Here is a 14,446-nt window from a genome sequence, read left to right on the forward strand (position 1 = left end):
AGAGGGAGGTAACTCAGAGCAAGCACAGGGAGTACTGCTGGCCCTCTGCATCTGTGGCCTCTGCATTTGTGGCCTCCCCAGTGGTGGCTTCTGCATCTGTGGAGCCAACCAACCATGAATAGAAAATATTCCCAGGGAAAAACCGGTGGTTGCATCTGTACTGAACATGTACGAACTTTTTTCCTTGTCATCATTCCCTAAACAATACAGTATAACAACGATTCACAACGCATTGCATTAGGCATTGCATTAGGTGTTAGAAGCAATCTAGAAATGATTTAAAGCATACAGGAAGATGCGCGTAGGTTACATGCAAATATGACACCATTTCACACCAGGAACTTGAGCTTCCGTGGAATCTGGTAGCTGTGGGGACGCCACCTTGTCGAGAAGTCTGGGGTTAGCTTCCGGGAGAATGAGCCTCCCTGAAGGATTTTCAGCAGGGGATTGAAAGGGTTCAATTTATATTTTAGAAGGATGAGCTTTTCAAAAAGGCAGAGGTTGAGTCCAGCTGGAGAGGGGCTGTGGGGCGGAGCACTGGGGCAGTGGGCAGGCTGCCAGGGCAGAGGTTGGCACAGCACAGCTTCCCAGGTTTTACTATTATGAGAAGATACTGTAAGCATTTTAAGTAAGATACTGATAGAATCTGCCTTAGACTTTAAAAGGATGTACTTTGAGGGTATGAACTGAATGTGGTTTGGGCACAGAAAAGTGTGTGTACGGAAAAGCACAGGAGGAATAAAGGCTTGCATGACTGCCATGACTGTGAGCTCAGCAAATTCAGTAACTGTGGTCACATTAAGTAACTGTGGCTAATTTAATGATCCCGGTTTTTAGACTTTTGGCATCACTATATGTGAACACTATACAATAAAAACCAAAGGTGTTTAAACAGTAAACAATTTTTCATCGTTTAGTGTAAGCACTATACAATACAAACAAAAGGAGGTTAAAGTGATGAGTTAAAACAATGAAGTTACCAAACCTGTTAGCAACTCACTGGTGCATCTGCATCTGTGCATCCACGAAGAACCCGTGTCCGATACCAGCATGACCCCTTCTACACAAACCACTCCTGTACAAAAGTGCCAACCCGTGTCCGATACCCATGTGACCCCTTCTACATAAACCACTCATCTACAAAAGTGCCAACCCGTGTCCGATACCCGTGTGACCCCTTCTACATAAACCACTCATCTACAAAAGTGCCAACCCGTGTCCGACACCAGCATGACCCCTTCTACATAAACCACTTCTCTACAAAAGTGCCAACAGGCAGCTTGGTTTTAGGTTTTCCACATTTTTTCATACAAAGAAACAACTACTTGATCAATCAAAAGTTTGATTCGGAAAGCAATAGTTATTTTAAAAATATATATTTTAAGTGATTCAAGTGACTTTCATTTGAGATACAAAGATGATACTTGAACAGTGTCATTCATCCTTCTGGGCTCCGTTCCCTTTGACAAATTCCTATAATAATCTTACTCCTACACACTTTTCTCCTATCCTTCGCCTTTACAGCATCACTAATCAAGTCTTACATAGAAGTGACCAGATTTCTTCAATACGTTTTTTTGATGAGGTACACAAGGTCATTGCATGAAACTGTCACTCACAACCACTCTATTGTATCTATGTGAAAGACCGTAGGAAGCAGGAATGCATGACTGAAACGATTAATGTTATGCAGTATAATAAATTATTCTCTAGAATTTCAGAACAGCTTTAAGCCACTGAGTAATAATACAAAGTGTCCTAATTTCCAAACTATCCAAGAAATGGGTTTAAGTGAACAAAAAGTTAAAATCAAATTAATCTCTCACTCTCAGTAGATATGAGAAAAATGAGAATAAAATGAAAAGAATTCAAGCAGGTATCAATTGATAAAAGCATATCCACATATTACGCAAGAAACTTTGTTTACTTACCTGTTGGAGGTAGGCAGTCTTTCCAATCAAAATATCCCGCATAAATTCCAGGTTCTAAGGAGCCAACGATGGGATCTGCTTTCAACTCGATGTAATTTTCAAAGAGTCTTTGATCTAGTTCTTTCAGTGAGGCCATGCTAACCTAGAAACACGTAATGACGAGTATGAGTTGCCTATTTGAGGGTGATGGAAAAAGTAAAATAATGTTAACAATAAATACCTCAGACTATAAGAAAAGCACTTATCAATCTTCCTACAAAAAATCGTGAATTTATTTTACATATTTTCAGTAACAAAGATCTCTTTTAGCATAGCTATTTTGCAAAAGAAAAAATAATCTCCATAGATGGACTATAGGTCATTGTATTAGTCTGTTTTCACACTGCTAGAAAGAACTGCCCGAGACGAGGTAATTTATAAAGGAAAGACGTTTAACTGACTCAATGATGTTATGCATGGCCGGGCCGGGGAGCCCTTAGGAAACTCACAGTCCTGGTGAAAGGCAAAGTGGAAGCAAGGCACCTTCATCCCAAGAGGAAGGAGAAGGGCCCAGCGGAAGGGGAAGAGCCCCTTATAAAACCGTGAGATCCCGCTAGAACTTACTATCACGAGAACAGCACGCGGGAAACTGCCACTATGATTCAATTACCTCCAGCTGGTCTCTCCCGTGACACGTGGGGATTATGGAGATTACAGATCAAGATGAGATTTGGGTAGGACAGAAAGCCTAACCCTATCAGTCATTTTTGAAAATACTAACCTCTCATTTCTGTAAGCAGAGCAAGAGGCATTATAGATACTAAATTGTAATAGCCAGTAAACTACAATTAAAAAGGAACCATTTAAAATTACGCTACGTTTCTTCATATTAACTAATTTATTTGAAAAGCGTTACCAATAGAAAATAATCCTGCTCTGACACTCTAGCAACCCCAGTGCAGCTCCCCTGGCTTCTCCCTCCAGTTACAGCTCTGCCTGTGTGGCCTGCAGGTCAGGCCTTAGATTCTAAGGCAACTCCACAGAGAGGCCAGACACAGGGCTCGCTGTCATGGGAAAAAAGAAACAGGAAGGACCCCATTAGAAAGTCCTGTCCTTGGCACGGTTCAGCTGCATGCGCTGTGGGCTCCTGATGGGATTGGGAGCAGAAGACGGTAAGGAGGCTGGCATCGGCCCTATATGAGTGTGCCTGGTCTCACCAGCAGCCAGGAGGCCAGGAGTGGAAGACACGGGAGGCAGAGATCCAAGCATGGAGGATTGGGAAGTCTGGGGTGTGGAGAGTGTGTGGGCCCAGGTCACTCTGCAGGGGGCTGGTGGCTGTTCTGCTTCTGCAGCACTAGCCTAAGAGGGACAGGCTTCTCTCCAATGCCAGGCCTGAGCTGCAACAAACCGACAATGAAAAATAAACACACATCTAAGGGAGTCAGCTGCTATGCACAGGAACACCCATCGAGCAGTGAAATTCAGCGGCAGAAGAGACAAGCAACAACTTGAACAGAAAAAATAAAGAAAACCCTTATGGAGATTAAAGTATAATACAAAACAAGATTTCTAGAGGTGAAACATATGACTTCCAAAGGTAGCAAATGAGTAGATTAACAGAAGGAACTACTGGTCACTGTTGAGACTGATCTGAAGTACAAGAACTACTTCAAAGCATAGAATAAAAATGTAAAGAGATGAAAATTATGAAGAACAAGACTAGAAGATAAATTCAGGAGTTCTAACATGCAAAAAATAGAAATTTAAGTAAAGAAATATAAGCAGCTAGAGAAAAGGTATTAATTAAACAAGCAATAGGAGAAAATTTAACTGGATCTAAAGAAAGACCCAAGTTTGCAACCTGAGTAGGCTTGCAGAGTGCCAGGCTAGACTGGTAAGACAGCCCACACATCTAGGCTGTTAAAGTTTCTAGTTTCTAATACATTTATTCTAAATAGAGAGAGAGAGAGAGAGTGTGAGAGACTGACTTTCAAACTTCTAGATCAAAAGAATAATTTACTTATAAAGAAGAAAGAACTGGTCTGACATAAGATTTCTCACATGCAATACTTGGAGCTGAAATCACTGGATTAAAATCTACAGGAACGAAAGAACAGAACCCAAGAATCCTGTTAGGCAGCGTGTCATTCTCTTAACAGAGTCCAAGAAAGATATTTTTGGATACGCAAAGGTTCAAAGAGTATTTCACCCATGTAATGAGCAAGGGCTCCAACCTAAAATCAAATAAATCCGAACGCAGAAGACGAACTACTGAGGAAACAGTGACCGGCAGTAACTCTGCCCTTCTTCATCTCTCTCTCTCTAGCGTCTGTAAACACAAACCGAAATCGACGATTAGACGCTCCCCAGGCATGTGAAATACAAGTGCTAAGTAAGATTTCTTCAAAGGGAGGAGGCATCCAAAAGGGAAAGACTAGTAACACCCAGCGAAGGGACACCATATCGAAATCTGTGAGAGGGAACCCGTGGCTAGACATTTATAGCTGAAAACGTCTTCAAAGAAAGGTTTAAAAGGAGAAAAACTTAAACCACTGCTCTAATTTTCTGCCCCAAGTATCTAAAAAAAGAGAAAATTAAACCCAAAGAAAATAGAAGGAAAAGATAAAGAACAGAAATAAATTTTTTTAAAAGGCAAATATTAAAGAAAACTACCAATGCTAAAAATAGGTTCTTTGAAGATAAAAATCAAAATGATTAGCCAGGCATGGTGGTGCACATCTGTGGCCCCAGCTACCTGGGGAGAGAACCACTGTAGCCCAGGGGACCGAGGCTGCAGTGTGTTATGATTGAACTACTGCACTCCAGTCTGGGTAACACAGAAAGACCCTGCCTCTTAAAAAATTTGAAAATTTTTAAAAATTAAAAAGGAATAATAACAAAAATGATAAGCTCCTGGGCAAGACTGAAGAAGAAATAAAGACAAAAACTCATATGTCGCCAAGAACAGAAATGAAAAAAAAAATTCCTATAGATCCTGAAGATATTAAAAGGATAGTAAAAGGACATTATAGTTTTATACCATCAAGTCTTGACAACAGAAAGGAAACTGCTGATCTCCTGAAAAACACAACCTTCAAAAACTGGCACAACTAGTCCTATTTTATTAAACTAACTGAATCCATTATAGGCAAGAGCTTGACAGTGAAAACCTCCAGGTCCAGGCGGTTGCACTGGATGCTACCAAGGCTGTAAGGAAGAAGTTACAGCACACACAAACATTTTCATAGAACAGAGGCTGAAAGCATTTCCTATTTTGTTTAAAGAAGCCAGTATAACCCTAATATCCAAACTGAGCAAGATATTATGAGAAAAAAATTCACACCAATAGCCTTCATGAACAAAGACATAAAAATCCAAACAAACTATTTGCGAATAAAATAAATAAATTTTAAAAATATATCACGCAGAAGCCGTATTTTTTCAACAGATGAAGAAAAAGCACTTGAGAAAACTTTCATGATAAAAATTCTCAGTAAACTAAGACCAGAAAGAAAATCCGCTGTGTAAACGGCATCTGCAAAACGGTACAAATAGAGAATGCCTTCTCCAGAAGATCAGGAATAATGCAAGGTTGTCCCCTTTCACCACTTATTTCAAGATTATACCCGAGGTCCTAGTCCATGAAATCTGGCAAGAAATAATACCAAAAAAAGAAGAAGCAAAACTGTCTTTATTAACAGAAGACATGATCATGTATTTAGAAATTATAAGCAGGTTGACAAACTAATGGAATAAGCAAATTTACTGAAGTAGCAGAGTCAATAACAAAAATCAATTATATTTCTATATAATAGACACACAAGAATTATAATACAATACCATAAAAAAAATACCTAGGAATAAACTTAACAAAAGACATGGAAAATCTCTACTGAAAACTATGAAACATTGCTGAAAGAAATTACAGATGGCCTAAACAAATAAATAGGATGATCAATATTGGTAATTTTCTCCAAATTCGATGAACTCCTAAAAGGCCTTTTCTTGGTAAAAATTCACAGGCTAAAATTTATATATAAATGGAAAGGACCCAAAATAGCCCAAACAATTTAAAAAGAACAAAGTTGGAAGACTCACACTACATGATAGCAACACTGACTATAAACCTGTAATAAATAACACAATGCAATATTGGCATAAGGATGGACATTGTAGACCTAAACATAAAAGTTAACATTACAAAACTTCTGGGAAAAAATATTCAGGACATTGAAGCAGGTAAAGATTCTGACAACATATGAAAGGCATTAAACATTTTAAAAGCTTGATACAGTGGATCTCATCAAAATTAAACAGTTCTGCTCAAAAGATATTATAAAAACAAAACAGCAAGCCATGAACTGAAAAAATATGTACGTGTGATAGAGGACTTATAGAGAACCTTCTAAAAATCGTCAGTAGAAAGATGACTGATCCAATTTACAAAATGAGCTGGGGCTAAACAAGCACTTCAAGAAAGAAGCTGCCTGAATGTGAGTGTCTGAATATACCAGAGACGGTGCTTGGCATCAGTATCAGGGAAAGCCAATTAAAACCACAATGAGACTGGCTAAAATAAACAAGACTGGTAGTATTAAGTGTTGGCTAGGATGCAGTTTACAACCGAGTTTATCACCGATGGAGTGTACACTCTGGAAAACGACTCGGAGTTCCTAACTGGCTTGTGCCACTACCAGCAATTGCACTTCAAGGTATATATCCAAGATCAGTGAGTACAAACGCCCACAAAGAGACTGACAAGAATATTCGCCGTAACTTTATCCATAAAGGCCTAAAACTGGAGACAACCCAATGTCCATCACCATGAGAATGATTAAACAAAATCTGGTTATCCAAACTCAGCAATAAAAGAAAATGAATCACTGGTACACACAACTTGGATGAATCTCAGAAAACTAATTTGGCGCAAAAGAAGCCAGATACAAAAGACTACAGACTTCATGGAACTCCACGTAAACTTCTGGGACAGGCAAAATGATTCTCTGCCGGTGGCAGTTGGAACGCTGTTGAGAACGGAGCCTATTGAAACAGGGCACAAGGGAAGGCTTTGTATTTTCATCTGGTGGTGGATGCTGGAACGCGTGCATATGCTGGACCGCGTGATGCTTAAGCATCAATTCGTAAGCTTAAGATTTGTACCTTTTACTGCAGGTAAATACCTCATTTTTTAAAGAGAGAAGGGAAAAGACAAGTTGAAAATAAATGGATGTGCAAATAGTTAATAGGCAGATGCTACAAAAAGAGAGTAGAATGGCAGTATTACTGTGTGATAAGGCAGGACCAATGTCAGGAGTACATAGCTCATAACTTTTGTTGTGAGGATTTAAACAGATATTCAGGAAACTTGCATAGCACACTGAAAGTGAATACACAATAAATGCTAGCGGCTATTTCTATTATCTCAACAGCTTCATTTTCACTAATGCCCTGTTCACACTGGCTGCTGAACATAGATGTTGACTGGGTGGCTTGATTCCTGCTCAAAAAGCAAGGGTGAGCTCCATCTACCATTAATCACTACCTGAGAGTGGGGAAGAAAGATTAAATTTAAAAACATCCTGACACTAAGGAAATCAGTCTAATAGCAAAGGAAGAAAAGAAAGCATTTATAAACCAGTATGTTTAAGGAATGCAGTGGTTAAACAGAGAAGCGTGCTTACGGGTCACTGGTGGGTGAGAAAGGGCAGAGCGGAGGTGCCTGAGAGTACAGTGGCCTTTTAGGGCAGGTGTCTCTAACAAAAACAGGGTGCCTTCTTTAAAAATGGTAACAATTTAATTGTGTAGAGACAGTCCCAACTTATGATAGTTCAACTCATGATTGTCCCACTTTACCATGGTGTGAAAGCAATATGCATTCAGTATGCTCCCTGGCTTATGATGTGCTACATCAGGTTAAACCCCCTGTAAGTAGAAAATATCTGGTCGGGCACGGTGGCTCACGCCTGTAATCCTAGCACATTGGGAGGCCAAGGCGGGTGGATCACGAGGTCAGGAGTTCAAGACCAGCCTGGCCAAGATAGTGAAACCGTGTCTCTATTAAAAATACAAAAATCAGCCAGGTGTGGTGACGGGTGCCTGTAATCCCAGCTACTAAGGAGGTTGAGGCAGCGAACTGCTTGAACCCGGGACACGGAGGCTGCAGTGAGCCAAGATCTTACCACTGCACTCTAGCCTGGGTGACACAGCGAGACTCTGCCTCAAAAAAAAAAAAAAAAAAAAAGAAAGAAAGTATCGTAAGTAGAAAATGCACTTACAATATTTTCAACTTTGGAAGGGTTTATCTGGAGGTAGCCTCATCATCGTAAGTTCAGGAATCTCTATATTTGGAAATAGACTGACTCGCTGAATTCGTACTTATGAGCACTGAGGAGGGTCTTTTGAAGCATTAAAAACTGTTGGGAATAACCTTCAGAGGTAAGGCACATGCTGGAGGCAGACTGTGGGTGTAGCAGTCGATACTCCCAGGTAAGCCACTGTCCTGCCTTTCTTAGCAGCAATCACGTACATTCAACAACATTTTCCCCTCACGCACCAGGCGCTGACTCCGCCCAGGGCTCCCAATGGACAGTCCTGGAGAAGAGACGCCTGAGTCGATGTCATATTTCTCTAATTTCTTTACTGTTGTCTTCAACACAGGCAAAATGGTTTAAAAGGTAAAATCATTATTTTGATGTATTTTAATGTTTCCAATTTAAAATTTCCAATTTGTGACTTCAAAAATTTTTGGTAATAATGCTTTCTAAAAAGTGTGCTTCCCAGAAAGAACATAAACAACAAACAATTATTTTCATTCCAAACATGACAGAAAGACTGCCTTTAACTTCGCCATCTGTATAGAAATAAGGTTGTCAAACTATCATCAGAACAGCTATCCAAGTGAATCTGGATAACGAGGTTCAGACAAATTAATTTTTTTTAGCTCTTTTCAAATGGATGGCAGGACAGGTGGCAAACTGACATTCCTTTATATTACTGAACCACAATTTGTCAAATGTGGGCAAAATAAATGCCAAGTAAATAACTAATTAAAAAAAAAACCTCTTAATTCCTAGAAGAGGTATTAACACAAAAAAGAGAACTAGAGATGAAACAGGATATACTGTCACCTGAAACAGAAGGACAGCCAGGTCTCCGGGACTTGTCAGTGAGGCTTCCAAGCCTCACTTCTTTCACCCTCCTGCTGTTGCTCTAACCCAGTGTCTTACTAATCTTCAGCGCATCCAAATCCAAAATGTGAGTGGTGTCTTTTTCTGTGAAATTTTTTTTTTTGAGATGGTGTCTCACTCCGTCACCCAGCTGGAGTGCAATGGTGCGTTCTCAGCTCACTGCAACCTCTGCTTCCCAGGTTCAAGCGATTCTTTCTTCTGCCTCAGCCTCCCAAGTAGCTAGGATTACACATGTGCACACCATGCCCGGCTAATTTTTTTTATTTTTAGTAAAGATGGGGTTTCACCATGTTGGCCAGGCTCATCTCGAACTCCTGACCTTAGGTGATCCACTCACCTCAGCCTCCCAGAGTGCAGGAATTACACGCAGGAGCCACCGCACCCAGCCATGAATTTTTAATAATCACGTTAGTCACCCCACATCCTGTATATTCAGCTTCACTTGTTTGCTCCACTATTCTCAGTAGGATAATCTTATACTTGACCATAGCTTGTATTTGATTTTCTATCTACATAGAATTATCAGGGAGACATTGGAAAGAACTTTACTGCTACTACTATCTCCTTCCCTGATTTTTGAAATTATACCATTTCACAGTAAGTTAATAATTTCCCCTTACTTAGTAACAAAAAACAAAGAGTTTCTGGAGAAGAAACACAACTGAAATAACATTTCAATACACAGTAAATTTCAGCCAGATTAGACACAGCTGAAGAAACAAGGAACAAAAAGAGACAGCTGAGGAAATTACCCCAATCAGTTCGGAGAATTAAAGATGAGGAGGAAAAAAAAAAGAAAAAAATTAAGAGATGTGAGGAACAGAGTGAGAAGGTCTAACATACGTCCAATAGGAGATCTTGAAGGACAGAAAAGTGTGAATAGAGAAGAAAAAATATTTGAAGAGATAATGGCTTAGAAATTTCCAGAATTGATTAAAGACATCAATTAGAGCCAAAGGAACAAAAAGGCCAAAAAACATAATAATACCAAGACACATAACAAAAATACAGAATAGAAGAGGCAAATAAAATATATAAAAAGGAGCCAAGGAAAGACTTTACTATGTTCTTCTCAGTAATCAAGAGATCAAAGTCCAAACCAACCAAACAAAAGGAATGGATATACAAGACTGAACAACACAACCCACTCAAGACTGAACAACACAACCCACTATAAGACTGAACAACATAATCCACAAACCTGATCTAACAGACATCTGTGGAATGTGGTATCCAAAACGGAAGGACACGATCTTTTCAACTGAGGCAGGGTTTCAGAAAACTGTCCACATATCAGCTTACAAAGTAAGTCTCAGCAAACCTAAAAACATGATATTCTCTAACCTCAGAACAATTATGTTAAAAATCTCTAACAAAGAGAAAACTAATTCTAACTGCTGCTCTGCTCCCTTAGCTTGGAAATTTAAAATAATACTTCTAGCCAAGATTAAAATAGAATTAAAATTCAAAAATAGAAAACTGAAGAATAACTAAAATACCATTTGTTAAAATATGGGCAACACAGCTAAAAAGACACTCAGAGGGAAATTCGCAGCCTTAAGTGTTCATATTAGAAGACAGAAAGGTTTAGAATCAATGAACTATGTAAATAAGACAAGTTTAGAGTCCAAATTACTGCAAGAGAAAGCAAGGATATAATGAGCACTACTAAAGTCAAAAGTTGATTCTCTGAAAAAGACTCTGGCAAGAAAAAAAGAATAAAAATACAAACAAGCAATAGTAAGTACAAAAAAGGGCCACACAGCAGCTGAGGTTGAAGTAATAAAATAAAACTATTATAAAACAATTTTACGCCAACAGATTTGAAAATTTAAGCAAAATGGGCAAAGTCCTAGAAAAAGTTGTAGTCCTAGATGACTACAACTAACAGGAAGCAATAAAAAAGCTGAATGGTTATATAACCATTAAAGAAATTGGACCAGTCATTAACAGTCATCTCATAAAGAAAATGCTGGGCTTAAAGAGTACAACACAAGCTACAGATCAATGTTCCCACAATAGGGCTCCACAGTAAGCTGGCATTGAATGTTTATTCACTGAATGAGTGAATCAACAGACAAACTACATGAAATGTTCAAGGAAAGATGAGCAGGTGAGCAGGCTAAACGATGAGGTGTTGGAGTAGGGGACAAAAAGCCATGAGAGAAAGAGGCAAGGGAGCCAGATGAAAATCCTACACAAACGCCAGCCTACGGAGCTTAGCTCTTCAGGCATAAGGAGCCTGAAACACAAGAGGAGGAAGAACACCAAGAGCAGCTCTGGGTTTTTGAAAGCCCATCCTGGACACTCTGGATGGTAAGCTGGAGAGGGGAAACATTTAGACAGTAAGCAAAGCACCCGCGAGGAAGGGCCCTACCACACCACGGCTGTCAGATGATGCAGAAGGGCTGAGCCGGGACGGGAACAGAAAATCAGAGAGGTAGAGAGGGATTTGGAAGATGGTTCAGGGGTTGAGTTGAGAAGAAAGACTGGCAAAAACCATCATGAGGAATGACGTCAAGAATAATTCCCAGTAATGGATGAATTGATTTTAAAAATGTGGTACATACACACAAGAGAACACTAGACAGCCTTAAAGGAGGAAATTCTGCCACCTGCAACATGGATGGTGCTGGAGGACCTTATGCTAAGTGAAATAAACCAGGCATGGAAAGACAGATACTGTGATCTCACTTATATGTGGAATCTACAAAAGTCATTATCACAGAAACAGAGAGTAGAATGGTAGTTACCGGGGCTGAGGGGAGAGCGGGGCCGGGAAAGGGGAGGTGTTGATCAAAGGGCATGGCATGGTAACCACAGTTAATAATAATGTATATTTCGAAATTGCTAAAAGATTTTTAATGTCCTCTACAAAATGTAAGCTGGTGAGGTGATGACCGACTCTTTCTACAAAGCATACATAGATCAAACATCACATTGTGCACCACAAATACGCACCATGATTGTCAATTAAAATGAGCAAACAAAACAGAAGGAAGGAGGCATTCCCAAGTTGTGGCTTAGTGGTTCCCAGTGGCTGCTGACTGAGGCGGGTTAGTGCATTATAGATTATTTTATTTTATTTTATTTTTTAGACTTCCCAATACTTTTTCTTTTTAAAAATAACAGTTAGGTCTTACTTTTATAAGTTGAAAAAAAATGCATGACTGGAAAAAGACATCTCCAAGACTTGAGCAAAAGCTAAACGTTACGGGCAATACTAATGAAAATGCATGCACATGGCAGGACGCTCCCTGTTGGCACGTACCGTCTGGATTCAAACAGCACCGAGTCCACCAAAGGTTTATAATGGGGCTTATTTTTAAGGAGGAACCTTGTGGAACACGATGATTTGGATACCCTGATCTCAAGAATTACCATTCAATGTGGTTTCATAAAGGCGGAAACAATGCTCACTAACCAGCCAGCTTCATGTCCTGTTTTCATTTCTTTGGTGTGCAGTGGACCCTTGGCCAACACAGGTCTGAACCACATGGGTCCACTTGTACACCCATTTTCTTCCACCTCTGCCACCCTGACACAGCAAGACCGACCCTCCTCTTGCTCTTCCTCAGCCCATTCCACGTGAGGATGAGGAGGATGGAGACCTTCATAAGATGATTCACTCCACTTCATGAATAGTGTTACTACACTTTCTCTTCCTAATAACTGTCTTAACACTCTCTGTTCTCCAGCTTACGACATTACAAGAATACAGTATGTAACAGATACACAAAATGCATGTTGATGCGCTGTTTTATTCATAAGGCTTCCAGCCAACAGGAGGCTACTAGTAGCTAGGTTTTGGGGTAGTCAAGAAGTTATACTCAGATTTTTGACTGCACAGGGGGTTGGCACCCCAACCTCTGAGTTATTTAAGGGTTAACTGCATTCTCAAGAGACCAGTTTTGTTCTTGAAGATGCGTGGTGCTGGACCAGAAAGCATCCCGGATTGAGAACGAGGAAATGTAATTTCGAGTCCTGCCTTGCTGTGCTGCTGACAGGTCAAGTCCTTGGCCTCTCTGGGTATGTTTCCCTAGGAAGATTATGGAGCTGATGATACCATCCCCGATTTTGTCCCAGGACTATGTGCACCAAATAAAAGTGTACGTGTAAAATCATTCTAGCTTCAAGTGTCACTGACCATTACATTTTAATAATCCCCTAAAAACATGCATTTGTCTCCTGTTCCTATATTAAGGCGAATTTATCTCCATGGTCCAAGGTGAGGAACAGGTGAAGGGAATGAAAAACTGGCCGTTTCGTGCTTCTCCTGGCATAAGTACCGTAAGAAAGCAGCCTGGCTCACACCAGAGGAGTCTGAGAGAAGGTCCGACACCCAGTGACATGAGGATGCCAGTGACACGAGGTCCCCCTGTGAGAGACCCTCATCTTCAAGTGCAGAAACAGAGAGAGAATGAACAAGCCACCCACTGTGACCTCTGCCCTCTGACTTTTCCGGGATCGATGCCTCTAGAATTATTTGTCATTTGGAGGGAAAACTATAAAAAACAGTGGCAGTCAGCAGACCTTTCCCTTTGATGCCAGAAATAGATTTTACTTGGTTGGAATCATGAAAGTAACAGATTCACAAATTAATAAAATCAGTGCATACGTTATCATCTAAATCGAGTTTACTATCTATTCATTTTAAACACAACTGAATTTCAAAATATTCAAGATGGTCGATTAAAAAAAAAATCCAAATTCTGAGTGGGAAAGAGCCTGCCATTTATACCGCTACATCTCCAGACCATCTGTATTACCTTGGTCTCAAAATGATCTGGACAAAGACAAGGAAGGATATGAAAAAATATTTTAAAAAATTAATTTAATTATACTTCTTAATGATACAAAGTGAAGCAACAGTTCCTACTTAGTACTGCAAAAAACCTAGAGAAAACCAAACTTGTTGCTTCTTTTACATGCAATTCCTAATCATCTCACATATTTTAAAATAAATAAAATTCCTCCAATAAATATATTCATGTCATTATTGTTGTTACACAAAAACAAAGCAGCCACCTTCTACAAATAGCCACTTTTTTACTGCAAGATAGCACTTTGCAATTCTTAACACAAAAATTTCTGGAAATAAACTAGACATTTGACCCCAAAGGCTTAAGTCACAACATTTCTCATCAGGATGATTAATCTTTACGAAAAGGCAGGAAAACAAGACAGGGCCGCCCACTTTGACATTTTCATTCTTTGACAAAAAAATCCCAATGTAGTTCATGAACTGGAACCACCATTTGTAAAAAGTAGGTAATCCTGAGTGCATGCTGATTATAAGATTAACCAGATCATTATCGTCCTCATTCTTTGCATTGAGAAAACTGTACT

The 14,446-nt window shown here is 39.7% G+C and overlaps 1 protein-coding gene across 8 annotated transcripts in view; it reads right to left on the reverse strand.

Annotated features, from left to right (window-relative positions):
- EXOC2 (exocyst complex component 2) overlaps positions 1–14,446 on the reverse strand; it is a 200,665-nt gene that overhangs the window by 40,051 nt on the left and 146,168 nt on the right. For all 8 annotated transcript variants that reach the window (XM_021936926.2, XM_021936925.2, XM_003896943.5 and 5 more), the window contains one exon: positions 1,932–2,073. In XM_021936926.2, the coding sequence (XP_021792618.2) occupies positions 1,932–2,073 (142 nt within the window). The remainder of the gene's footprint in view (positions 1–1,931; positions 2,074–14,446) is intronic.

This window comes from Papio anubis, chromosome 6, assembly GCF_008728515.1.
Source record: "Papio anubis isolate 15944 chromosome 6, Panubis1.0, whole genome shotgun sequence".
NCBI lineage: Eukaryota > Metazoa > Chordata > Mammalia > Primates > Cercopithecidae > Papio > Papio anubis.